A 26,053-nucleotide genomic window follows, 5' to 3' on the forward strand; every position below is an offset into this window, starting at 1 on the left:
CACTTGGATCGAGGTTTCCCAAAACGCCCTCCCCCTCGCCGATTCTCCATAGATTGATATGTACGCTTTTCAAAGGTTTGAGATGCGAGAATAGATGAGTCAACAGTGGGTGATGAAACTACCTTGTGACTGGGAGGTGCCGCAAGACGAAGGAGACGAGAGAATAATTCATCGATTGTAGGAACTGTAGGGCTAGCTAAAATCTGATCACGTACAGAATCATGATCAGGAGGAAGTCCAGCAAGAGTAAGAACTAGAAACAATGTTTGTCTGTGTTCTTGTTGTTTTTCCACATTCGTAGTAACTGGCATTAATGTGTCAAATTCCTCCATGACTGCCTGTACCTGTCCCAAGTAAGTAGACATATCGGATTCTTGTTTCTTTAAGTTGGTCAATCGAGATATCACATCATAGAATCGAGATATGTCATTAGTGTATAAAGCACGAGCCTTTTCCCAAACTGTATAACACGTCTGGAATGGGCGAAACAAGGGCATCAACTTGGAATCAATAGAACGCCATATGAGACTACATAATTGAGCATCTACTTTCTCCCATTGTGCTTTGGCTTTTGCATCTTCCTCACTAGTCTTTGCCTTTACATCTACCTCATAAGTCTTGTTCGTTAAGTGATCTTGGACACCTGACCCTTGCACCACAGCTCAACCGAGGAAGCCCAAGATAAATAGTTTGAACTACCCAATAAAAGTTCTGAAGTGATTATAGGGCTAGAACTTCCAATCCCCATATTTTTGGAACCAAAAACATCACACCCAAAAGACATTATGCTAAATTTGTCTCGGAAAATTCAAATCTCAAAGAAAAGTCACCGGAAACTGCCTGGAAATAGCCAGAACCCTAATTTCGGCGATCTGATCTGGTCAAAAACAGTAGGGGCCTAGTCGGAATGGCTGGACGACCCCAACTGTGAAAAAAAAATCTCAAAAAATATGATCAGAAAAGTCCTCTCGCGCCGGCGCGTGAGACAGATCTCGAACCACCTTCGATCGGCGCGTGAGAGCGCGTGGGGTGGTTTTGGCTGGGGTTTGGTCGCGGGGGCTTTCCGAGCCTCGTGGTGGTGTTGGTTTTCGCACAACACCCACAGAAAGAAAAAAGAATAACAAAATCAGACCCAAAAGTCACCGAAAATTGACATAGACACACAGTGACTTGTTTGTTCTCACCAATGCTCTGATACCATGTGAGAAATATATACGAAAAATATTATTGAATTGTGTATCTAAATAGTTACATTGAGACCCTATTTATAGACACTACATTGGAATCCTTTTCCAACTAGGATTCCTATTCTTATTCCTATTCCTATTTCTATTCTAAGTAGGAAATACTTATTTCTATTCTAACAAGTACAAAAGCCCAATTTTTTACCATTCAAAGGAGAAACATATTCAAACGGTATCAATGAACAAGGGCTTGCATTCTCACGACCCTATTTAGGTTATCAACCAAAATAATGGACTTAACATTCTTCAATTACCTAGTGCTTATGGCCCTATTTAAGTTATCAACCAAAATAATGGGCTTGACTTAACATTCTTCAATTACCTAGTGCTTATGAAGAGTTGCATGCTTTTCAAACGTATAATTTTATTGATTGACGTGACATACTCTGAAAAAATTAATTCATGTACCAAAAGAAATTCCAATACTTGTAGAAAACAAATATCACCCAAGAACTGAATACGAAAGACATAATCCAACTTATGTTAGAATGACTTTCAGCAAAATATAAAATTGCAAGTTCATAAGGCAGATTTATCAATTACAAGGTTAGAACATCACCACATAAAAATTGATAAAGAGATTATCATAATTTCTGAAATCATTTCGAAAATCTTCGTGGTTTGTGTGATTAACCCAGAATGAGATTCAGACTTTAGTAAAATGGGAGCATGAACAAAGTTAGGAAGTCCTGAAAAAACATCTTATATGGACAATGTGTCTAATGTTTTAACTGATACACCATAAACTTAGATGATTTTCAAGCACTACCAGGCATTTAAGCTTTGTTTTCTCGAAAACTACAGGTTCAAATTCTTTGAACGGCCTCCTCCATTCTGTACAAATGATAAAGCTCCAGTGCAGTTGCATAAGTTCCATAACCTTGATTTGCAGAGAAGTACCTATATGACTGCACTGCCTTCGGGTTTGTTGTTTTTCACCAACAGTTTTCTGAAACTCATCATCTTATTCAATGCACCAACATAGGCTCGGACACTGGAGATAACAATATCCATATCTGCTCCGGTTCCACTGGAAGAAGAAAGAAGATATAAAAAGCCTATTCTAGTAAGAGAAAGGAAAGGTGATATTTCATAGACTTGCCCCAAAAAAAAAAAAAGTGATGTTGGACACATGATTGACATCCAGCCAAGCATATCTACTACGGATTTTGACTCTTCTACTTGATACACACACTAACACTGGTGTTTCTTTTGGACAAGTCAAATGGAAAAATGGGAGATTGAAGAAAGAACTTGGAGGCACAAGAGTAAGAGTTGGAAGCAGTCATGTGAGGGGTTGCAGTGATGAGGAAACACCAAGGGTGAGGGCAGTCAATAGAGAAAATAAGCAAGAGGCCTGGAAGTTCTTTTGTTGGGTGAAGGCTGCACTATAGAAGAACGGCGAAGAGAAGGGGAGAGGAAACATGAATCTTATGACTACTGTGGTTATGCTTTATTGAGAACATATAAATTTGGCTCATTTCACTTTGATGTCATGTCCTCAATTCCAAAATTTATTGTGTCAACACCTACATTCGCCCCTCCCTCTCTCTCTCCATGTTCCCTAGGTTCTACAGAGAAAGAAGGCAAAGAAGAATAAATGCAAACAACATGGCTGGTACATTTCATACCTAAATGTACGGTGAACAGTCTCTCCAGTTAAGGCATGGGTTGATGTATGGCCATTTTCCCCACGAATTAAGACTCTGGTTGAAGCTATAGCATCTATACCTTGTGTGACTGCATTCATGGAATACTCAAGGAGTGTTACAGGTACCTGCACAATGCATGGACACTACGATTACCAGACCATAATACACATTAAAACAAAAAGATTATTAAATAGAAGACAAGTTTGACTGCTATAGAGGCAAACACCATCTTCTCGAACAAAAAAGTTGGGTTCTCTCTAGATATATAGAAAACTGCTTGTAAGTCAAATTCAAAATGTAAAAATTCCTACTCAAAATGCATATCAAATATAGTTTTACTTATTTTTGGAAACTATTATAAAGCTAGTAGGTTCATCAATTATGTGGAAAATGATAAAACTGCTCTTAAAAGATATCTTCACAGTACAACAACACACCCAGGGTAAACAAGTGGGGTCTGGGGAGGGTGGTGTGTACGCAGCCTTGCCCCTACCTACCCTGTGAAGGTTGAGAGGTTGTTTCCAATAGACTCTCGGCAATATCTTCACAGTACATTATAGCAAAATAGCTGGCATTTGTTATGTAGGATTTGGGTTGTCTGCTGACATCATCATTGAATGCAGCACTAGATGCTGAGTTAGGATTGGACTAGCTTTAGAAAAGGACTCCATATGAGGTTTATTATGTAGTCTTAGAGCCCGTTTGGATTGGCTTAAAAAAGTAGCTTTTAAGTCAAAAAATAAAAAGTCAAACTTAAATGACTTCTAAATGAAAAAATTAAAAGTAAGGAATTCCTACTTTTGGCTTTCAAACTTTTTTTTACTTATTTTAAGTTTTTTTTAACCATGTCAAACACTCCCAAAAACTAAAAATGACTTCAAAGTAGGTTTGACCAACATTTAAGTCAATCCAAACATGCTCTTAGTTTTGAAGTACAACATATACTTGGGTTGACCTGACTTCTTCAACAGCAAGAATACTGTTGTAAAAAAAACAATTGACCCTAAGGCAACTTTTATTTTTGGATAACTGTGGTGTCCGGACCAGCTTTCGCACAACTCGACTAATTCCACGGGATACCTGCCACCTCCCACGAACAATAGGTACCAGGTAACTCTGTCCACTAAGGCTAGGATAGGACAAATGGAAAGAAATTACCTATTTGTTTTGTCTCTGAGGAATTTGAACTCGAGACCTCATGGTTCTCAACCCACTTCTTTGACCACTAGGCCACACCTTGTGTGCACCCTAAGACAACTTTTTATGTAGTACATATGACGGGGAAAAAAAGTACAGGTAAGAGTACACAACAAGACAATATATCCAAAATAACGAGCTTCCGAATATTTTGCTCAACAAAACTCAAACTTGATGCATCTATAGCCTGGGGAGAAAATAATATTAGTATGTGTATAATTATGAATAGGATTTGCATAAAAGAGATTCACCAAATGAGTTTGTAATAAACCATTTATAGTTGAATATTAACATACTGATCGGCTTGAGATCAATATGGGTCCTAGCGCTGCGACAAGATTATTTATTATTAGGAAGTTTCATTTCTATTTCATACCTTGACAGTGAGATCAACTGCCTTATAAGCCGCGTCAACTGGCCCCGTTCCAACAGAACAAGAAATATGCTCTTGACCATCAGCATCAATGAGCTTAACGGTTGCTGTAGAAAGGCCAAGACTTCCACAAGTAACCTGTCCATAGAGCAGGAGGCCTTTCAATCAGCTGAACTATCCTTTTTAATCCAGATCAAAGGCAGAGACTTGAATTAAAACAGTGCAAATATAGTCAACATTAACATCTACCTGTACATTTTGAAGTTGCCAAACAAATTGAGGCTGGAAAACTTCATCTGACATCAGTGCTATCAGGTCATCATCTGTAATTTTCTGAAATAGCAGCGTGGAGATAAATAGATGACCAAAAAATATTTCACGATACCAACATCATATTAGATCCACACAGTTCTTAACCTTAATTTAAATTATAATTGAACTGATAAAAGTATAATTAGCCAAATAACCCTTTCAAATGAGCAGAAGAAACTTTGACAACCAAAAGAGGGTCTTAGCACAAATTTGACAGTTGCCCCCGCTTGAGAAGAGCGGTAGTTTATAATATACCAGTAATAATAGGACAGTTTTTCAAGGGTGTGGGTGTCGAATACAAAACAAATAGTTAACAGATTATCTTGGTTCAGAAGGTATGCTGAACTCTGCCCAATCTTTCCGTTCACATCCATGCTCCATTTTCTTCATCTGTTTCTACTCTTACTTCCCTCTTTACTGATACTATAGTTCATCTCACTTTACAATATCTTAGAAGTTCTTACGGATCAGTTGTTTCCAATTCCACAAGAATTAATGTACAACCCAGATACGTAGATGAATAAAAACACCACAATTCACAAAATTTGAAGATGTGACATACTTAAGATTGTACTGAATGTGAAAAAAGGGAGGGGGAGAGAGAGAGATTGTAATTATATTTTTAGCTCATGTTCTAGCCACTAGGTTATCTAGGAAGGACAAAAAGTTCCAGCCATCAATCCCCTTCCATGAATTTTCAATGAAGCAAATTTACTGAACTCCACCACTCCACATGAATTTGACTGATGACGTAAATATACCAAACAGCAATGGAAATTTCAACAGCTTAATTCACCTTTTTCTTCTCAGCCACAGATTTGAATCGCCAGAAGAGGTCATCAAGTTCTTTTCCCTCAATTTCGTATCCAAGCTGCATAGGACTAAAATGATTTGTCTCGTGCTCTTAAATTTATGAAATAAACTAGATTCTCAGAGCATACAATTTACCTCAAGCATTTTAGCTTGCAAAGCATGACGCCCACTACAAAAGAAAATGTTCAACGTATCAATTTCCTTGAAGACATGATGTAATTCAATGTAAACAATGAATAGAGCACGTTAGGAAGGAGGGCACAGGAGGGATAAAGTTACAGACTGTGATGATGATTATTTGATGCAATTGTGGTTCTGACCAGATTGGTAAATCACATACCTGAGTTTCCCGAGGACAATACCAGATTCATTAGCACGATTAAGCCCAATATCTTCAGGAGATATGATCTCATATGTATCTTTGTGTTTTAACATTCCATCCTAAAGAGCATAAAAGTAGTTTAAGAAGGAGAAGAGCTTAAAAAGGAAAGACTGAAATATTTTTCCCTTTTTTTTTAATTAGTAACTGTACGATTATAAAAAGGTGCAGGATCCAGCTTTGAGGTAAGGAAGAAAAGGGAGGGGAGACACAATATACTACATATATTCAAAGAAGTTTAACTGAAAAACTTTGGTGTAAACAGGATATGGTGGGGGAGGTAGTAAGTCTAGTGGACTTCATAGGACAATTGTAAAGTTCTTTTTTGGGTTTTTGGTTATCAGGATGCCCTATGGGGTTGTAAATCCCACCTCATCAGTTGTTATTTGATGAGTTTTTTTTTGTGTGAATACAAAGTTACCTTATCAAAAAAAAAAAAAAGTTTAACTGAAAAACTTTATGCATTTGAAGATGAATCAAAAACAAATGATAACAGGACAATCAATCAAGCTCTAACTAAATACATGGAAGATTTATCCATGGATATTCAAATATAGGATCACTACGCATCTAAAATGAGAAGGGCAATAAACAAATGAATAATCAGAAATATAAAAGAGTAAGCAGATTCAAACTCCTGATGCAAGTTCTTTTACGTCAGGAGGTATAATATCTCTTCCCCTCCAGGAATATTGGTACCAAATGTTTATTATAATCTAATGCCCCAAGAAGGAAAACTTGGAGCAACTTCTAATTGTTTGTTGGGTTTTTGAGGCTTCTCTGTTTAGCTTAGAAGTCTTCATATTAAGCTGTGAGCGAGAAAGTCTTTGACAATGTTCATTGGGAATCCCTTATACAGGGATGGCAATAGGGAGGGTTAGCGCAGAGCAAGACTTGACCCGTTAAGATTTTAACCCGCCCTAACCTGCCCCGTTTAGAATTTTCCAACATTTTGCCCCGCCCTGCCCCATTTAAGTGTTAATTTATTTTTCCCACTTTTTTATGTTCTGTTTAATTTTTAAAATGCGATGATGAGTCCAGATCTTTCTTACTTACACTAGGTGTGATACAGATTCCTTTGGATTTTGATTGTATGTACCAACACAAAGTGATAAATCGGTTAAATTTAAGTAATAAGCTACAGTGTTCAAAACGCAAATGAAATCTTAAATCTTTTGTTAATCAAATAACCCGAATAAAGGATAATGATATGCTCAGAAACATTGGAAATTTTCCTTTGGGAATCAATCTGAGCATTGCTGGCAAGCTACAGAGTGTTCAAAACACTAAGGAACCTCTCATGAACCCACACCTGCCCTGCCCTATTAAAAATTTTAAAATATTAGCTATGACCCGCCCTGCCCCGTTAAGCCTTTATTCTGCCCCACCCCGCCCTTGACCTGCCCCATTACCACCCTATCCTTGTCAACATGTTAAAATCCATGAGCTCCGGCAATAAATAGATTGAGTGGATCCACTTTTGCATCTCCATTGTCATGTCGTCCATTATCATAAATGGATCACCTAAAGAATTTTTTGCTTCACCAAAAGGTTCTAGACAAGGAAATTCGCTTTCTCCTTTTCCTTTTGCCTTGGTTATGTAAAGTCAAAGAAGAATGTTGTCAACAGCAAAACTACATGACAAGATAAAGGGCTATAACCCAAGTCTGAGAAATCAAGGAAATCTGCATCTCACTTACCTTTTCTATGCAGATGATCACTCTTTTTTTTGCAAAACTGAAATGATCATATCGTACATCTTCGTATGGTACTTTTGTTCTTCAAAGCGAATTATGGTCTTCAAGTTAATTATACAAAGAGTGTTTTTTGTCCGGTGAACGAAATGATCAACTTATAGAAATAGCTGACACCTTGGGTTGTGAAGTAGGGTCTTTTCCCATTAAATAATTAGGCCTTCGGCCTTTCTTTGGGGTCAAAGTCTAAAGCCACTACAATCTGGGATGGGAGGAAAAGTGCAAAAGGAAGTTATCAATGCTGAAAGAGAAACATCACTCATTAGGAGGTAGGCTAGTACTAATCAATAGTGTGTAAAGGGATTTTCTGTGACAAGGAATAAGACAAAACAAGTCTTTCAAAAAGGGATACGGTTTCTACTGACAAGCAGGCTGGAGGCATGGGGAACAACTATCTGAGGGTTCATAGTATCTTCTTGCAACACAAATGGCTCTAGAGATTTAATAGGGAAGAGGGAGCTTTATGGAGAGATGTTATTACGGCTAAATACGGACTTTCCAACCTATGGATTACGAAACATCCATAATTTCCTAATTCATGTGGTGTATGGAGGCATATGAGTGCACGGTGGGACTCTTTCTATCCAAGACCTCAACTGTAATTGAAAATGGCGGAAAGTAAGGTCTTGGACAGATATTTGACTTGTGCAATAACCTCCAAAAAACCAATACCCAACATTATTCACGATGGCACCAAATTCTGAAGCATCTCTGTCAGACTACAGGAGTGAAAAAGGCTGGAACATCAAATTCAAGCACAATATTAATGATTGAGAATTGGATAGCTGTGCTCTTTGCTTCTCAGACGCCATAGGACCACCCCCACCCTTCAACTCCGGTCTGATTCTTTAAAGTGAAAATATGATTCTGAAGGAGTTTTCACGGTCAAATTCTGTTATCAGAGATAAATCCCGCTGTCATTGAAAATTGGCCTTGGAAATGTATTTGGGAAAATAGGGAACCTCTGAAAGTTCGATTGTTTTGCTTGGTTGATGACAAAAGAACCTTGTCTTAAACATGAAAATCTTCAGAAAAGGGGTTTCAACATATGTAGTTGGTTTGCCTTCGTTGAAAGCGAAGTGACGACTCAACCATTCATTTCTTCATTGCTCCTTCAACTCATAGAGCTAGAGCCTCTTTCTCAGGACTACAAAAGAGCTGCCGTTAAGCAGGAATTTATGAGGTCTGGGGAAGGAAATCAGGGAACTTGGAACACCATTCCATCAGTAATTTGGTTGATCGTTGGAAAGAAAAGATGTCCATGAACTAATAAGAAGATTTGCCTCTTTCAGGAATTGTTTCTTTCAACAATAAATTAGAGCAAATTACACAAACCTGATGGATACCACTTTCATGAGCAAAGGCATTAGCTCCAACAATGGCCTTGTGTGGCTGCACATGAAGTCCCGAGTACTCCTCTACCTGCACGATAAAGGGTCAGCAGAATGCATACTGGAAGAATATTAACCAGTAAAAGATCACCATACTATGAGTTAGTAGGGGTACAAACCATCTTGCTTGACATGAGTATATGTTGTGTATTAATCCCTGTGTATAGGCCACCTAGTACTTGCTCTCCACGACACTTTAAGGCCATTACAACCTATTCCAGCATTGGACATGGTAAAAGGTTAGAAAATGAAGGCCCGACATGCCCAAGATGAAAACCAAAGAGAAACAAGTACCACAGAGGAAAAAGGAGTCCCATACATGTCAGTAGTTTGTCAGTTTTAACAGCACATATCACAACCAATGGCAGAAATTGGCTCCAAAGACCAAAATGGCAAAATACGGTTGCATGTTTGCAACTATTGTTTTGCAAAGGAATAATATTACGTACCACACAATTTCTACTCTAGTATCAGTCTAAATTCAAGATGTTAATTTAGTTTAGGAAGAGGTGGAATAGTTCCTTTTGTGCAGAGAATGCCTTACGAGATTATTGGAAATTTCTTTGAAGACCTAACTTTTTGTCAAGGAAAGAACAGAGGGGAATTCATAGTCAAGGTTGTTTAATTAGCGATTCCACCCCTCAAATTTTGGAGCCCAAATCATGCACATAAGAGAACTGAAATTTCTCAGTGAAAAGCTCTCACACACCTCCTCTAAAGAAGCATTTCCAGCTCTTTCACCAATTCCATTGATGGTCACTTCCAATTGTCTTGCACCTGCACATGCTCCCTGAAATTGGACACGCTTTAATGTGCATACAACTTAAGTTGGCATAAACAACTAGGTTCTCATCGACATTGTACCACATACAGCTAAGGTGTTGGCAGTAGAAAGCCCAAGATCGTTCTGGCAGTGTGTTGAAATGATCACATCTTCAACTCCTGGGGTATTGGCTTTTATTTTAGCAATCAATTGTCCAAATTCTTCGGGTACAGTGTATCCAACAGTATCAGGGATGTTAAGGGTTGTTGCCCCAGCTTTGATAACCTCTCCAAGGATATGATAAAGAAACTCTGGATCAGATCTGAGAGGAAAAAACAGGAAATAAGGTTTTTTTTGATAAAGTAAATTAATATTATTAAAGCTAGTACCAAGGAAGTAGTGCAAATAAACAGGAAAACAAGGCTCAGATCAGCAAAAAGAACGGATCCCAGTTAGCACAATGCATGAAAGTGGTTCCCATTGTCGATTCTAATCACTGAGCTAGTCTACAAACTTTTATACATGGCAACAGAATAAAACTTGGTAGCTTAAACCTCTTCTTTGAGAGCTCAAAGCATCATACCAGAGAACTCCTTGATAGGAAAAGGCAAATTACAGTACACAAGGTCTTATTATCTTTTAAGTGTTCCGTTGAAAGGGAAAAGAGTCAAATAATTTCAAGGTCTCCCACGCGCTTGTTAAAAAGAATGCCATAAACATGTGTGTTTAATAAAACAAGTTTGGTGTCAACAGACTCGTGATGAAATTTTCTCCAGAAACTTTTCAGAATTCTTCAGGATCATTCGCCAGCTAAATTACGAGTCACTTTAAAATAAACATCTGAATTTATCTAACACTATCTAAGCATACAACTATCTTTTCAACATATATGACCATAACGAGCATGACTAATCCAAAAAAGAAACAGGGAAATAAGTCCAATTTATTCCTTAGTCCCCGATTGGCAACTTTGTGGATAGCCTAAACTCAATAATTATCTCCATACAAGAAAAAGTCCCAGAATCAACAATTCTAGCAATGATGATTGCTCAAAGCAAGTATATAATGGTATGTGATAGGGGAACGAAAAGTTTAGATGCTAATTAACTTAAATATTATATCATCAATTTTATATTAAACTACTGAAAATGAAAAAATAGCAAAGTGATGGTAAAGAGTTTAGTCTACTAAAGTAATTCTCACATCAAAGTTCAAATTTTGAATAACTTTACATTTTTGAATGTTGTAAAAATGTATAGAAATGAAATGGTGTCAATAATTTTGGAAGGTTCAAAAGTGTAGGTGTAAAGTCCAAACCTTCCAGCATCTTCAGGGCTAAATTCAACATCCTCACACCCAATACTCCTTGCATAAGCCACCATACTCCTAGCTTTCTCAACAACTTGATCTCTACTCATTTTCAGCTTATAATTCATATGTATCTCACTTGTAGCAATAAACGTATGAATCCTCGGTTTCTTAGCATACTTCACAGCCTCCCACGCCTTATCAATATCCTTCTTATTACACCTCGCCAATCCACAAATAACCGGAACATGTCCCTCTTCATAAACACCATTCCCAACTTCCTTAGCTATCAATTTTACAGCCTCAAGATCAGCTTCAGAAGAAGCAGGAAAACCAGCCTCAATTATATCGACACCAAGCTTAGCTAACTGACGTGCAACATCCAGTTTCTCCTTTGTAGTCATTGTAGCCCCTGGTGATTGCTCGCCATCACGGAGAGTGGTGTCGAATATGCGGACGTAGTTTGGATCGGGAATGTGATTCGGAGTATATTCCGGTCGACGGCGTATTGAGCAGCGGACAATGGGAATGGAAAATGAGGAATTGGAGTGTTTGGGGTTTGATGGTTTGAAATTGAAGAGAGTTTGGGTTTGAAGAAAAGGGTTTTTGGGACGGAATGAGATTAATGGGTTACCGGAAATTGGATGATTTGCGGTGATAGACGCCATTGCCGGAGAAGAGAAGAAGAAGAGAAAGTGAAGTTTGCAAGTGCTGGTTTTAATGGCGGCTGGAAGAGAGACTGAAAATTCAAGTAAAGATAAATGAAAATATCAAATACTCTTAGTATAATTAAAAATTGCAAAAATATAACCTTAAATTGAGGTCCCTATTCTAAACCTAACTATTTTTTTTTAATAAAAGACAAATTAAAGGTTTGACTTCTTTTATTGATTTTTTATAATGGTCTCGGTATCGGTATTGAGTTCGATTAGAATTTGTGTTGCATGTCACTTCATTTGCAGAAAACACTTTTTATTAAGGTTTTTTTTTCATATCTAGAACTCGACTTTGAGACCTTTTATTCTTTCATTACATCATTTGATGGTAAAAGTCATATTCACTTTACCAAATTGCGTGGAATTTTTTGAGTTTATATTTGAATTCTATATTAACTCTACTAAAATATTTTAGCATTATGAACTTGTGATTTAAAAAGAATAGTAAGGATATCATTAGCTTTTTATTTTCATTGATCGTTAATTTTTACTCTATCGTTATTCAAATTTCAATTTCATTGAAGTAATCAGCAGACTTAAACTTTTATAACAATCAGCAGAATATCAAAAGCATGATGTATGTAATTTTAGGATACAAAATTCATAATCTTAAATAATATGGAATATAGTTATCAAAATATAATAATATGGAATATAAATTTGTGTGTAAAAATATATTTAAATTATAATAATTAGTAAATGTAATTTTAGGATACAAAATTTGCTCGCCTCTCTCCTTTCTCTTTAAATTTTGCTCGTCTCTCTCCTCCCTCTCTCGATTTTGCTCATCTCTCCCAATTTCACTCGCTTCCTCCTCTTAATATGTATTCATTTTGATACAAATCAGTTTGTATTTGTGTTTTTTCTCCAAAATTTGTAAAAAAATACACACTCTCCTCTCTCTCCCAGATCTCGGTTGCCTCACTCCTTCCCTAACATTTTGCTATTATTTGTAATTAAGCAAACTATAGCTATAGAGTTTCTAATGTTTGCTATTTTTAAAAGTTTCCCTTAATTCAAAGCTATAAAACTTAAAGATAAATCCTATAAATGTTATTCCTACAAATTATAATTTTCACCACCACTTATTTGTGCATCGTTTGGTCCCTCATTTATTATCTTATTTAAACACTTTGATTTTCGACATTAGTAATTATTCGCAGAAAAATTTCATTAAAAAAAAATAATTAAAGACTTCTTTACCAAAACTTCACTTTTCAATCAAACACCAAAAAGTTAATAATTTATAGCTATTGCAAAATTGATTTATTTCTTTTTTAAAATAAATTTTTTTGTTCAAACTTATAAAAGCTTAACGAAAAAAAGAGTACTTCACCTCCTCAAAAAAAAAACAAGTCTTTCATTAATAATCAACATGTATTGTGATACTTACATGAAATTTACAAAGTACAACAATCATCATTTTACATGATGCTCAACATCAATTCAATACAATATGACAACGATAACATACATTTAGTGTAATTTCATCGATAATATATGTCAAAAATGATTATATATCTATGACATCTCAGATGTAGAGACGACCTCTTTTACCATGAGCACTAATCAATTCGATTTGAATCTCAATTTCACCACATTCTACATTTTGCAATCTAAGAAGCATCTTTTGTGTCATTTTTCCATTTTCCCATAATATGCAACTTTCATCAGACAAGCAATTTTCTCTGTTTGGTTGAACCCTATCTACTTTCACACCATCTGGGAGACCTTCTAATCCCATGTTTATAGCATCAAGATATGGCTTTATGTCTATATTTGCATTTCCCATTTTGTCATCTGCTGTGAATGTATCTTTGTCATACACTGTCTACCAATAAAAAGTTAAAAAAATTAGCCAACCAATATACACTACAAGAAAATAGAGAATTTGTCGTTAATCGCAACTAAATAAAATTAGCATGGAAGTTTTGCTCCAAAATTTTATCTGTCGCTAATTTCTCATTTTCTAGCAATGATATATATATAAAAGCTATATATTCATTGAACCAAGTTTAAGGCCAGACAAATATTTATAGTCTATTTGGTCAAACTTCTAAAATCAACTTGTTTTGAAAGTATTTTTCAAAAAACTACTTTTGATGAAAAGCAATTGTGTTTGATCAGTAAATGTTGTGATAAATAGGTAGATATGTATTTCTCTTTTTTTAACAATTAAACTTTTGGACGAATTGAACACACAATCCAACAATGTTTAATGTTCAATATATTGTATTCTTTTTTTATAAAATGAAATAAAATCTCAAATTATATATACAACATTTGAGACTTACTAAGGTAATAGGAAGGTTGGGATCATAGAGTGCAAGGCTCAATTCCTCATTCCACACAGGATTGCAATTCTCTTTGATAACTCGAGTCTTTGATTTCTATAAAATTCATAGAAAATAAATTCTCATCAATAACGTAAAAGTCTAGCTAGTCAATCACGTGAACAATTTTTTAAAAAGGATATGGTTTTTGTTGTGAAAGGTAAATCAAAAATTATTCTCATCATTAATGTCAAGTTATTAATCAATATTATTTATAACAACTTTTTAAAATGATCCGATAATATAAATATATATATTTTTCAATGTATAAAACATAAACTCTTCAAGGACGATAAATAACGAACCTGACCACCCATGGTGATGACAACATAGGGATCACTACAAAAAGAATCCCTAATAGCAAGATTAATCCCTCTACGAACTCTTATTTTCAAAACTCCCAACACATTCATCTTTCTTCTTCTTTTTTTCTTTTTTTTCCTGTCTTATTTTGCATAGAAATTAAAAAGAATTAAATTATGTACCAAAAAAAAGAGGAAGAAGAGTACTCAAAAGAGCTCCTCAGGACTTAGATATTTAAGGTGAGCCCCCAAAAATAATTGCAATATTCTTTCTTTTTAAATGTCTCAAATTAATGACTTAAATTCAATTCCTCCATTTTTAAGAGGTTATTTTCTTAAAATAGTACTCCATTATTCATTTTACTTGTCTATTATTCAAAAAAAAAAAAATTCACTTTTACTTGTTATTTGTAACATATTAAGAAAAGATGTACTTATTTTTTATGTTTTATACTTGGTATTAATTGTTATTCTCCAAACCATTTTATAAGACTTAATACTAGGGGTAGGCTTTCAATCTTTGATTCGGGATTTTATATTTTGAGTTCGATAATTCAGTATTTGGTAGTTAAAAATAGACACCAAATATCGACCTTTTAAATTTTGGTTCGGTAATCGATAAATCAAACTTCGACCCGATATGGTGTTTGGTAATACTGCATTAAAGTTTTAGCCGATTATACTGCAAAGTTAATACTGTTGCTCCAATTATTTCTATTTTTCTATGTGAAGGCACGATATAATAGAAGATCAACAAGTAAGAAAACATAAAAAAAAAAAAAAGTGACACAACTAAAATACATATGTATTTGAGTTGTTTATGTTTAGTCTTTAATTTTTTCTATGGTCTTGTACTACTGAATAGTGAGTTTGTTGATATATGACCTTTATTAAGTAAATAATTGGTATTCGGGAAATACCGAATACCAAATGGTACTAATGTCTCATGCCAAATTCAAATCTAAATACCATAATTCTAAAATCTTACTCCCGAGTACCGAATACCAAATTTTCAAAAATTTTGGTTCGATTCAATATTTTGATTTTTGTATTTAATGTCCAACCCTACTTTTTTTTTTTATTTCCTACCCGGTGTCTGGTACCCATATTGAAGCTCGACTAAATCAAATTTGTGGCAGAGAGTCCACATTTGAGGAGTAAAGAGCTCCCTAACAAAGGCGACTACGTATGTACCTAAGGAGATTTGAATCTCAAACCTCTGGCTCGTAAGAAGGATGCTCCTGATTTTACTTATGATTTGTGCAAGAAGTGTATTGATTTGAAACAAAATACTCAGACTAATACGATGCAACAGGTTGTTAATATCTTGGTTGCACACTCCATGATCAAAGAAGCGAACGTGCTTATGACATTTCTGTTAACTGTAATCTGTCATAATATATCTGTCACTATTGATCAACGAGTTGATATCTCAAATGGTCACTCAACTAACCGTTGTTACCTCAAAACGTCACTTTCTTTTAGTATTTTCATTTTAACATTATTTGTGATAGAATTATGCGTTTCCATTCACAGTAGAGAAAATGAAAGTAGATGAAGAAGAGAAGATGATAGCAAAAGCTAAATCAGAAGAGATTATTATTGGCGTTACTTTCTTCATTGTTATCTAAGAGATTCTATAATTGAACTTTGTGCTATATGAACTTAAACGACAAATAGAAAAAGTTTTCTAGTACTATATAGTGTGTTTGGTTAATTCTTAGAAAATGTTTTCTTCGAAAGCACTATTTTTTAGTGTTTGGTAAGTAAGCAAGAAAATGTTATCCCAAAAGCATTTATATGTTATCTAACAAAACGTTATGGAGGTAGGTAAGTATGGGGAATGTGGGTGGTGGGGTTGGATAGTAAGGGGTGAGAGTTGGGAGAGGAGGAGACAATAAACTTGAAACGTCATTTATGCAACTTGTTTTCCCTATTTTTATTAGAAAGTCATTTTCCTCATTTTTAAGGAGTTTATTTTTCTAGATTAATGTTTTACAAACATTTTGATCAATCAAACATAAAAAAAAATTGAAAACTATTTTACTTGTACCAAATACATCCATATATATGAAAATTTCCCCCATATTTCTAACCAGGACATTGAGAATATTAGGGAAAGGAAATAAAAAAGAATCTGTCGACATTAATTCTCCTTTTCACATAGTTTATCATTTTATTATAATATACAAGTTTACATTAATTTTCCTACCTTTTTCAATGTACACAAAGAGTCTAGTCAATATTATAAATATAAATTAAACAATAATTTGAGAAAAATAGTAAATAACTATTTCATATATTGTAGAATTAATATAGATTAATATGATTCAAAAGAAGACATGTTAAAACATTGGTCAAAGTATACATAATTTGACTATCGATAAATAAAAATGAAGTCGAATAAAAATGTCATCAGTTGATAGTAGGTCCAACCCCTGTTGTTATTTAAAGAGTAAGAAATATCTCTTTTCGCTAATAAATATGGTACTTACTACTACTTAATATACATATGAACATATTTTGTTCCTAATACAAATATTACTTTTAAAAAAACCTATTCTTATTTCTTTTATTTTAAATCACGATAACCAACAAACAAGTAGGAAATAATATGTTTTTCTTCTTAATCAAATTTTAATTAAAATAGAATAACCTCAGGTACCTTTTCAACTAATGATACATGACCATTTTTTAAAAAAAAAGATACAATAATCTCATCATTAATTTTTCATCTAGATAACAATAAAGATTCTAATAAAATATCAAATATTTATTTTTTCATTTTTTTTCTCGAAGAAGTAAGATAAACATTTACAAATTAAAAAAAATCATCCTTAGGAATATAATATATTTAGAGAGAAAAGAAATATGAATTTATTTGGAAAAATGATATTTTTGAGCATTAAATAATAATACACTTTTATTCATATTTTCCCCTTGACGTTTCTTTGACCCATATAAACCCATCGCTTCCTCTTCATCGCTGTGTTCGACTTTTGGTTTTTGGGTTTTGCTGCTGTTTTGAGTTTTGGCTTCGAAGATGGTAAGCAAGCCCTAACTTCAACTCATCAAAATCAATTGATCTTTCGAATCAAATCTGGAAATCAAACAATGTATTGTATAAAGAATTTTCTGATGTTAATTTCTCTTGTTTACGCCGTTTAGAGCTTTATTTGATCCCCAATTTGCTATATTTTCTTTTTCAGATTATGGATTTCTGTAGATTATAAAATTCATGTTAGATTCTTTGCATTCTTGAATGTTTATGTATTGTATCCCGAATCCCAGTATATTGAATTGTGGAAATTAGTTGATACCAGTTTAAATGGTGCTTATCGATTGAATTAACTAGTTTAGAGAGTATTTAGCAATGAATTTCATGTGTAGGGTTAGAGAATTTGTTGAATCTGATGTTTTTACTTCGGAAGAATTATATGGATTGATAGCCAGAGTAGAAATAAGCATAATTACATGAATTGTCTTAACTCTACACATTGATATTCCCTTCCTCCTTTATTCGGGTGCGACTGACAATGCGAACTCACATTGGTTATGTCAAATAATCACATGGTGGAGCTCAATATGCTTCCTATTTGTGGATACAAAATTATATGGCATTTTACTTATTTTAGGAAGTTTGAAAGGAGTGGCTTTGTCCATCTTTTTGGTATAACATAAGTTGACAATTATTGATCTGAATTGGATTTTTCAGGTGCGATTACAACCAGACCCATTCCTCAATGAACTGACGAGTATGTTTGAGCGAACTACTGAGCATGGTTCCGTTTGGGTTACGCTCAAACACTGTGAGTTTGCCTCTTCATTGGTTTTCATGTATTTTGTGCTCTGTATTCGCTTCATGAGTAACTAATAATAGAGCTGTAGATTGAAATACTGATTGAGCAATCTTGTCCTATGTATCCACAGCTTCTGATAAATCTAAAGCCCAACGGAATAAGATGAAGACAGCTGGTGAAAATCTTGAATTTAAGTGCCTCATCCGAGCAACTGATGGGAAAAAGAATATTTCCACAATGGTAATCACAGAAGAAAGTTTCTTATTTTTTTTCCATTGCTTAGTCATGTTGGTTGGATTGTGGTTGCGCCTTCTTTTTGCAAGTCTTGCCGTTTTCCCTTTTTTTTTTTGCTTTGTTGGGCACTATGTTCTCTGGAACATCGAGAGTGTTAGTTTGTTGTATGAATTATTTTTTAGCATAAGTTTAAACGTGCAAATATAGATAGATTCTAGGTCCTGGCCTGTATCTTTGAGATTGAGAGCATCAAATTCAAAAAAAGGATGGTAGCCTTGTGGTGCATAGAGAATGATAGTTGTGGTCCTTGTTTACTTGTTTGATAACTAATAGTTAACGTATATGCTTGTAATACAATATTAGGGCACCTAAAGGGACAATTTTTCATAAAAGGCAAACACATTATGGATGCTACTCTTTTAGTCAGTGAATGTGTGGATTCTAGACTCAAAGGTGAAGATCCAGAGATCACGTGAAACCTAGCTATAGAGAACCCATTATGATCATGTCAACTGGGAGTTACTCCTCAACCTTCTTAAAAAAAATGGGTTTTGGTGGAAGATGGTTAAAGTGGATGGTTTTGTATCAAAACTGTCAGGTTCTCAATTCTAGTCATAGGAGAATTTGCTGGAATTTTCCCTCAAAGAGAGAGGACTCTGGGAGACCCCCCTCTCTTTTCCTTTTCATATTAGCTATGGAAGGTTTCAGTAGTATGACAAGGGGGACTATTCAGAACAGTTGGATAAAAGGTTTCAGGATAGGCAATCAAGCAGGTGAAGAGATGTAGATTTGCCTTTCATTATTGCTGATGATATCGTTGTTTTCTGAGATGCTAAAGCAGATTAGATCATGTACATCAGAATGATTTTGGTTATCTTTGAGGCAAATTTTGGTCCCATCTGTAAAATTGGAGTAAAAGTAGTATTTTCCCTGTTAAAGAAGTTCCACAAATTCAAAGTCTGTCCATGTTATATTGTGAAGTTTTGATGATTTAACAAACTATGACATCTAGTTGGGGACCTGATCCCATGAGAGACTGGGAGTTTCAGGCAATGTGAAAAGGACAGTTGTAAAGCTGCAACCGCAGCCACAACTGCAATTGTTGGTGCGCCTCTTCAGTGGAATAGTACTCTCAGCCAATGCCGTTGCACTAGGTAGTTTGTCCAACTTATAATAGTCATCTTGTCAAGGGACATTACCTAGTTTTTGAATTGAAGAATTCCATACGGCAAAATCCACTCTCAAAAAGAAATACTCTCATATGCAGCAAGAGACCTGATCGAGTGATCTATCGTTCTCTTTAGTTGTTATATGAGTTTATTGTCTCGCGTTTATACATTGTAAGATCTATTCATATGTTATAAAGGAATCAAATCATTTCGGTTGTAATCATTGTTAAAGTTTAAGTTGTAGCTAGAGTTAGCTATGTCATGTTCTTGAAGTCTACATTAACTAAACTTGTTGGTGTAGTAGCAATAGAGATATTACTTTGTTTCTGAGTAAGAGAGCTGTTACAAAGGGGGAAGGGATTAAGAGTTTAATTCCTAGGTTGCAAGAGTTTGTAATTTGAATCTTAACTCTTTGAAGTAATGGAATTGGCAAAATCTTGCGAGACGGGTTGTGATTTTCTCCTCCCTTAAGCAAGGGGGTTTACTCGTAAACATTATGTTTTGCTTATTTTAAGTTTTTCTTTGTGCATTGTTCTTACTATGTCAAGGGACCTGGTCCATTGACTTGTGGTGGATGCATATAAGTTATCAGTCCAATATCTTGAGTTGTAAAATTGAGGAATTCCCAACAACTTACTTGGGGCTGCCCTTTGGAAACAATCATAGGGAGCTAGAAATTTTGGGATGAGATTGTTGAAAAAACTAGCAGCGAGGCTCATATGGTGTTGAGAGCTTCACCTCGCTTTATGTCTTCAGTGTTTGTCACTAGTGTTCTAAGACATATTTTTCCTTGCCAATAAGCTTCTGCCGAAGAGGCGACACTAAACAATTGATATTTCACTTTATCATAATTTTTTTTCAATTTCTTTGGTAATATGTTTGTTATTCATGATTATAATTATTAGTCTTGGAATAAGCATATATATTTGTACTTTTTTCTCCCTTTGTGCCTTTTTTCATTAAAGCCCACGCTTTATTTGCGCTTAAAGCCCCAATGGACCTTAGAGCTTTTTTGCGCGTTTCGCCTTTCCTAACACTTGAAAAAACTAGCCAATNCTAGCAGCGAGGCTCAAATGGTGTTGAGAGCTTCGCCCGCTTTATGTCTTCAGTGTTTGTCACCAGTGTTCTAAGACATATTTTTCCTTGCCAATGAGCTTCTGCCGAAGAGGCGACACTAAACAATTGATATTTCACTTTATCATAAATTTTTTTCAATTTCTTTGGTAATATGTTTGTTATTCATGATTATAATTATTAGTCTTGGACTAAGCATATATATTTGTATTTTTTTCTCCCTTTGTGCCTTTTTTCATTAAAGCCCACACTTTATTTGCGCTTAAAGCCCCAATGGACCTTAGAGCTTTTTTGCGCTTTTTGCCTTTGCTAACACTTGAAAAAACTAGCCAATTGGAAAGCCCAGTGTTTATCTCTTGGAGGAGGTAGCACTCTTATCAACTCAATATTGGATTCTTTGCCAACATATGTCATGTCCTTATTTTCAATGCCTTCAGGTGGAGGATAGACTAGACAAGTTGAGGACTTTCTATGGTTGGGTAATAAGGAGGGCAGAGGTATTCACCTAGTGAAATGGCAAACTGCTCAGCTTAGCTGAGCAGACAATATGGTTGACTTGGTATTAGTAATCTGGGCTTCAGAACAGATGCTTATCGAAAAAATGGAGGTTTGTTGGTGAGGATCTTGCACTCCGGAAGGAAGTAATTATAAACAGATATGGGCAGAGTGACTATTGGTGTTCTAATATAGTATCTGGCACCTATGGGTGTCCGTGTGGAGGACAATTTGGAACTTATGGTCTATGTTGGCTGGGAATATAGACTGTAGTGTGGGGAATGACACCTAGATCCTTTTTCGGTGAGATAAATGGATTGGACATAAGCCTTTGATCTCATTTCCGGAACTGTTCTCATTCTGTAGCAACTCTGAAGCATCAATAGTTGACACTTGGTCCCCTCAAGGGTGGAATCTCACATTCAGAAGGCACTTAAATGATCGAGAAGTGGGTAGATTTGTTGAGTTACTACAAGTGCTTAGTGGTTTCTTAGGTTTATCTACAGGATCAGACACAATGAGGTGGAAGCATGATAGTGATGACTAGTTCTCAGTAAGAAGACTCTAGAGAAATGAAGTGGTGGAGAAACCAGGGGGGAGGGGGCATACAAGGTCCTTGGAAAGAGATTTGGAAGTGCAGTGTCCCAAACAAGGTGAAATGTTTCACTTGGTTGGTGAGCAGAAGAGCATGTCTCACTGATGAAAAATTGGAAAGGAGGGGCTTTCTGATAGTATCCAGATGTTTTTTTGGCAAGGAGAATGAGGAAACTAATAATCATCTGTTTCTTCATTGGAAGATTGTATCACAGATCTGGTCTGTGTTTCCAAGTATATCTCAAGCAAATTGGGTAAGGCCTGAACACATTGCTGACCTACTTATGCATAAGGAGTGGAGGGAGGGAACAAGAGTCAGAAGAAATAGTGGAAGATAATACCATATTGCATATAGTGGTCAGTATAGAGAGAAGAAACAACAGATGCTTTGATGATATCTCTAACCCAATCTAGAAAATCAAAGAAAATTGTATGAATATTTTGTATTTTTGGTGTAAAGAAAGGGTCTAGAAATAGCAGAACAGTTAGTAGACTTTTTAGGATCTTTGTAATTACTGTAATTTCCTTCTGCTTGTTTGTTTGGATCCTATAACTTTTTGGAGGTTGCCAGCATGTCCTTAATGCTGAAGAATACAACTTAACCATTCTAAAAAGACATGGTTAAGATCATCAACTTCCCAAAATATAAACATTGTCAAGTGTGTCAAGCCTTTACGGCTAAAAATAGCATGGATGTTGTAGTTTAGTTCATCTCTTCAGTGCACATGTTGGGTTTGTTTAGGTTTGTCCTTGATGAGCCAGTTGTATTTTTATCACTCTAGAAGGTACCGATTAGGTGTTCCTGCTGTAAATTTCATGTGGCACTTTCAACTCATCATAAAGTATATTTGTAGCGCTGAAAGCATTTGCTAGTTGCACTTGCACACTTTTGTTTTGAATTTTGCTCACCTTTCACATGCAAATACTCTTTGATTTGCTACTTCTTGAAATTGAGAAATTGACAAGGTTTTCCACATGGTACACATGGCATGAAGTTTGGGCTGAAACAGCCCGTCATGTGTCTAAGATTGTGAACCTCCCTTTAATATAGAACTTTGTCTGGTATGTCTGCTAGCTAGCCCTTTCAGCATTTGCTAGTTGCACACTTTTGTTCTGAATTTTGCTCATGCGAGTACTCTTTGATTTGTTACTTCTTGAAATTGAGAAATTGACAAGGTTTTCCACATGGTACACATGGCATGAAGTTGGGCTGAAACTGCCCGTCATGTGTCTAAGAATGTGAACGTCCCTTTAATATAGAACTTTGTCTGGTATGTCTGCCAGCTAGCCCTTTCAGCATTTGCTAGTTGCACAATTGTGTTCTGAATTTTGCTCATGCAATACTCTTTGATTTGTTACTTCTTAAAATTGAGAAATTGACAAGGTTTTCCACATGGTACAACACATGGCATGAAGTTTGGGCTGAAACAGCCCGTCATGTGTCTAAGAATGTGAACGTCCCTTTAATATAGAACTTTGTTTGGTATGTCTGCTAGCTAGCCCTTTCAGCATTTGCGAGTTGCACACTTTTTGTTCTGAATTTTGCTCACCTGCACATGCAAATACTCCTTTGATTTGTTACTTCTTGAAATTGAGAAATTGACAAGGTTTTCTACATGGTACACATGGCATGAAGTTTGGGCTGAAACAGCCCATCACGTGTCTTTAAGAATGTGAACCTCCCTTTAATATAGAACTTTGTCTGGTATGTCTGTTGGCTAGCCCTTTCAGCATTTGCGAGTTGCACACTTTTGTTCTGAATTTTGCTTACCTGCACATTCAAATATTCTTTGATTTGTTACTTCTTGAAATCGAGAAATTGAGAAGGTTTTCCACATGGTGCACATGACATGAAGTTTTTTAGCCTGTCACGTGTCTAAGAATGTGAACGCCCCTTTAATATAGAACTTTGTCTGGTATATCTGCTAGCTATCCCTTTCAGCATTTGCGAGTTGCACACGTTTGTTCTGAATTTCGCTCACCTGCACATGCAAATACTCTTTGATTTGTTATTCTTGAAATTGAGAAATTGACAAGATTTTGCACATGGTACACATTGCATGAAGTTTGGGCTGAAACATCCCGTCATGGGTCTAAGAATGTGAAATGTCCCTTTAATGTAGAACTTTGTCTGTTATGTCTGCTAGCTAGCCCTTTCAGCATTTGCAAGTTGCAGACTTCTGTTCTGAATTTCGCTCACCTGCACATGCAAATACTGTTTGATTTGTTACTTCTTGAAATTTAGAAAGTGACAAGGTTTTTCACTTGGTACACATGGCATGAAGTTTGGGCTGATACCTCCCGTCATGTGTCTAAGAATGTGAACGTCCCTTTAGTATAGAACTTTTCTGGTATCTCTGCCTCCTCATCCTATAATGGAGACAAGAACACCAACTTGAATTTTCTTTACCTTAGTTGTCTTTATTTTCTTCATCTTATTTGTATTCATGTCTTGCTTGTTGCTCTTTTTGATAAGGTAATTATTTTCATTAATGATTGGAGAAATCCCATAATACAAGCCATATACCAAAAAACAAAAACAGAGAATGTAAACCAAAATATTGTTCTCCACGAAAGGAAAACCAATCATCTATAAAACAGGCACCTTATGGGCGGTGTCATCTTATTTGTATTTATGTCTTGCTTGTTGCTTTAGTAGTTTTTATGATTATTATTTATGTTTTGATGCATCATTTCACTTCTTGTGGCTAATGATGCACTTGATTTCATTGGACTAACAGGTTGGTGCAAAAGATCACCAGCGTTTCCAAGCATCTTATGCAATTTTGCTGAAGGCCCGCTTGACTGCACTAAAGAAGAGGGAGAGGAAGGACAAGAGGAAGGCTACTGATTCTGACAAAAAGATGGATATTTCGAAAAAGAAATCTGCTGCTGCTAAAGCCTCTACATGAACTTTAGTCCTTTGGTTCATTTCCCCCATTTTGTTTCTAGGATAGAGTTGTAGGATTTGAACCCCGTCCGTTTGGGGTGACAAGTCTGAAACTGCATTACAACTCCAACTGCATAGAATGAAGAAAGGAGGTGTTTTTACTCAATTTGATTATTCACATCTAAATTAGTCAAACTTTCTAAAGAGCTTGTTGGGTTATGAAACATTTGAAGAAATTTTGTCATAATCTTGATCTTTAATTCCTTGAACAACAGCTTTGGCAATTGACAGTAGAGGGGACCAAATTAAGAGTAGTATGCTTACCTAACTTTAATTTCATGTCAACTGCATATGATCATACTTTTGGTTGTGGGAACTTAAAATGACATTTTTTGCTTCTTTTTGTTAGACCAGTTTTTTGTTTTCCCCACTGTTCCAAAACCATTTTGTCATGAAATAGGCACATTGTTTGGTGTGTTTTCATTTAATTTTAGTGGATGCTAGTTGCATAGCCCTTTGCATGTATGAATTAAGAGATCAGACATGAGGTCTAGTTGGTATTTTAATTAGGAAAAGTGAACAATTGATAGTTGAGGTGTGTTTCGATAAATATTTGGTGATGATTTAAGTAGGAAATTTAAACACTTGAAAGTTTGGGTATAAAACTTTAAAAAACGAAATATTTTAGGTGAGTTTTTGATCATCTCACTATTTATTAGTGTATTTCACTTTTTGTCTCCAAGTTGAATTAAACTATCAAAGTATAATTAAGAAGCAAAGAAGACTTTTGAATCTTTTGATTTTATATTAAAGATGTGTTCTATGAGTCAAAATATCCTTAGTCTTATGATTTTAAATATGTACGTGGCATGTTGGTATGGGTGTAAAATGAGTGAGTTAAACTAGATTTGTGTAATTCAAAATGATCTGAGTTAATAAATAGACGGGCCAATAGTTACTTGGATTGAATGAGTTAAAAAGCGGATCATGAGTCAACATACATTTATAATTTTAATTTGTTTTTAGAACCTAATAAAATTATTATTTTTCTTTAAATCAATTTATGCTAGATATCAATAAATTTTGATGGACTGAAATGAATTGAGCTAATAAATGAAAATATAAATTAATTTCATGTGTGATTTATGATTTCATAAGCTAATTTTGTAACCTCCAAATATTAGGACTAAGGTGTAAAGAGCTACTAAATATAGAAAATAACAATTTTCTTTAAAACAAGTTAAAATTAAAATGACAAGA

At 35.2% G+C, this 26,053-nt stretch overlaps 3 protein-coding genes across 3 annotated transcripts; 1 reads left to right on the top strand and 2 right to left on the bottom strand.

The window, feature by feature from the left end:
* Positions 1-1,813: 1,813 nt before the first annotated feature.
* LOC125872695 (2-isopropylmalate synthase B) lies at positions 1,814-11,960 on the bottom strand. The gene is made up of 12 exons (XM_049553455.1): positions 11,196-11,960; positions 9,987-10,200; positions 9,825-9,905; positions 9,235-9,327; positions 9,060-9,146; positions 5,932-6,032; positions 5,727-5,760; positions 5,575-5,649; positions 4,716-4,799; positions 4,470-4,604; positions 2,876-3,021; positions 1,814-2,274 (listed from the first exon to the last, which is right to left on the bottom strand). Exons 1-12 carry the CDS (start codon positions 11,852-11,854, stop codon positions 2,145-2,147), a joined length of 1,839 nt encoding a protein of 612 aa, XP_049409412.1. The 5' UTR covers positions 11,855-11,960; the 3' UTR covers positions 1,814-2,144.
* A 1,473-nt stretch (positions 11,961-13,433) lies between these two features.
* LOC125874084 (protein C2-DOMAIN ABA-RELATED 7-like) lies at positions 13,434-14,666 on the bottom strand. Its single transcript, XM_049554893.1, has 3 exons — positions 14,541-14,666; positions 14,197-14,292; positions 13,434-13,733 (listed from the first exon to the last, which is right to left on the bottom strand). The coding sequence occupies exons 1-3, from the start codon at positions 14,646-14,648 to the stop codon at positions 13,434-13,436; spliced, it is 504 nt and encodes a 167-aa protein (XP_049410850.1). The 5' UTR covers positions 14,649-14,666.
* A 2,800-nt stretch (positions 14,667-17,466) lies between these two features.
* On the top strand, positions 17,467-25,040 carry LOC125874881 (signal recognition particle 14 kDa protein). The gene is made up of 4 exons (XM_049555926.1): positions 17,467-17,583; positions 18,253-18,346; positions 18,468-18,577; positions 24,645-25,040. Exons 1-4 carry the CDS (start codon positions 17,581-17,583, stop codon positions 24,813-24,815), a joined length of 378 nt encoding a protein of 125 aa, XP_049411883.1. The 5' UTR covers positions 17,467-17,580; the 3' UTR covers positions 24,816-25,040.
* Positions 25,041-26,053: the final 1,013 nt, after the last annotated feature.

Source organism: Solanum stenotomum, chromosome 8 (genome assembly GCF_019186545.1).
Source record: "Solanum stenotomum isolate F172 chromosome 8, ASM1918654v1, whole genome shotgun sequence".
NCBI classification, from domain to species: domain Eukaryota; kingdom Viridiplantae; phylum Streptophyta; class Magnoliopsida; order Solanales; family Solanaceae; genus Solanum; species Solanum stenotomum.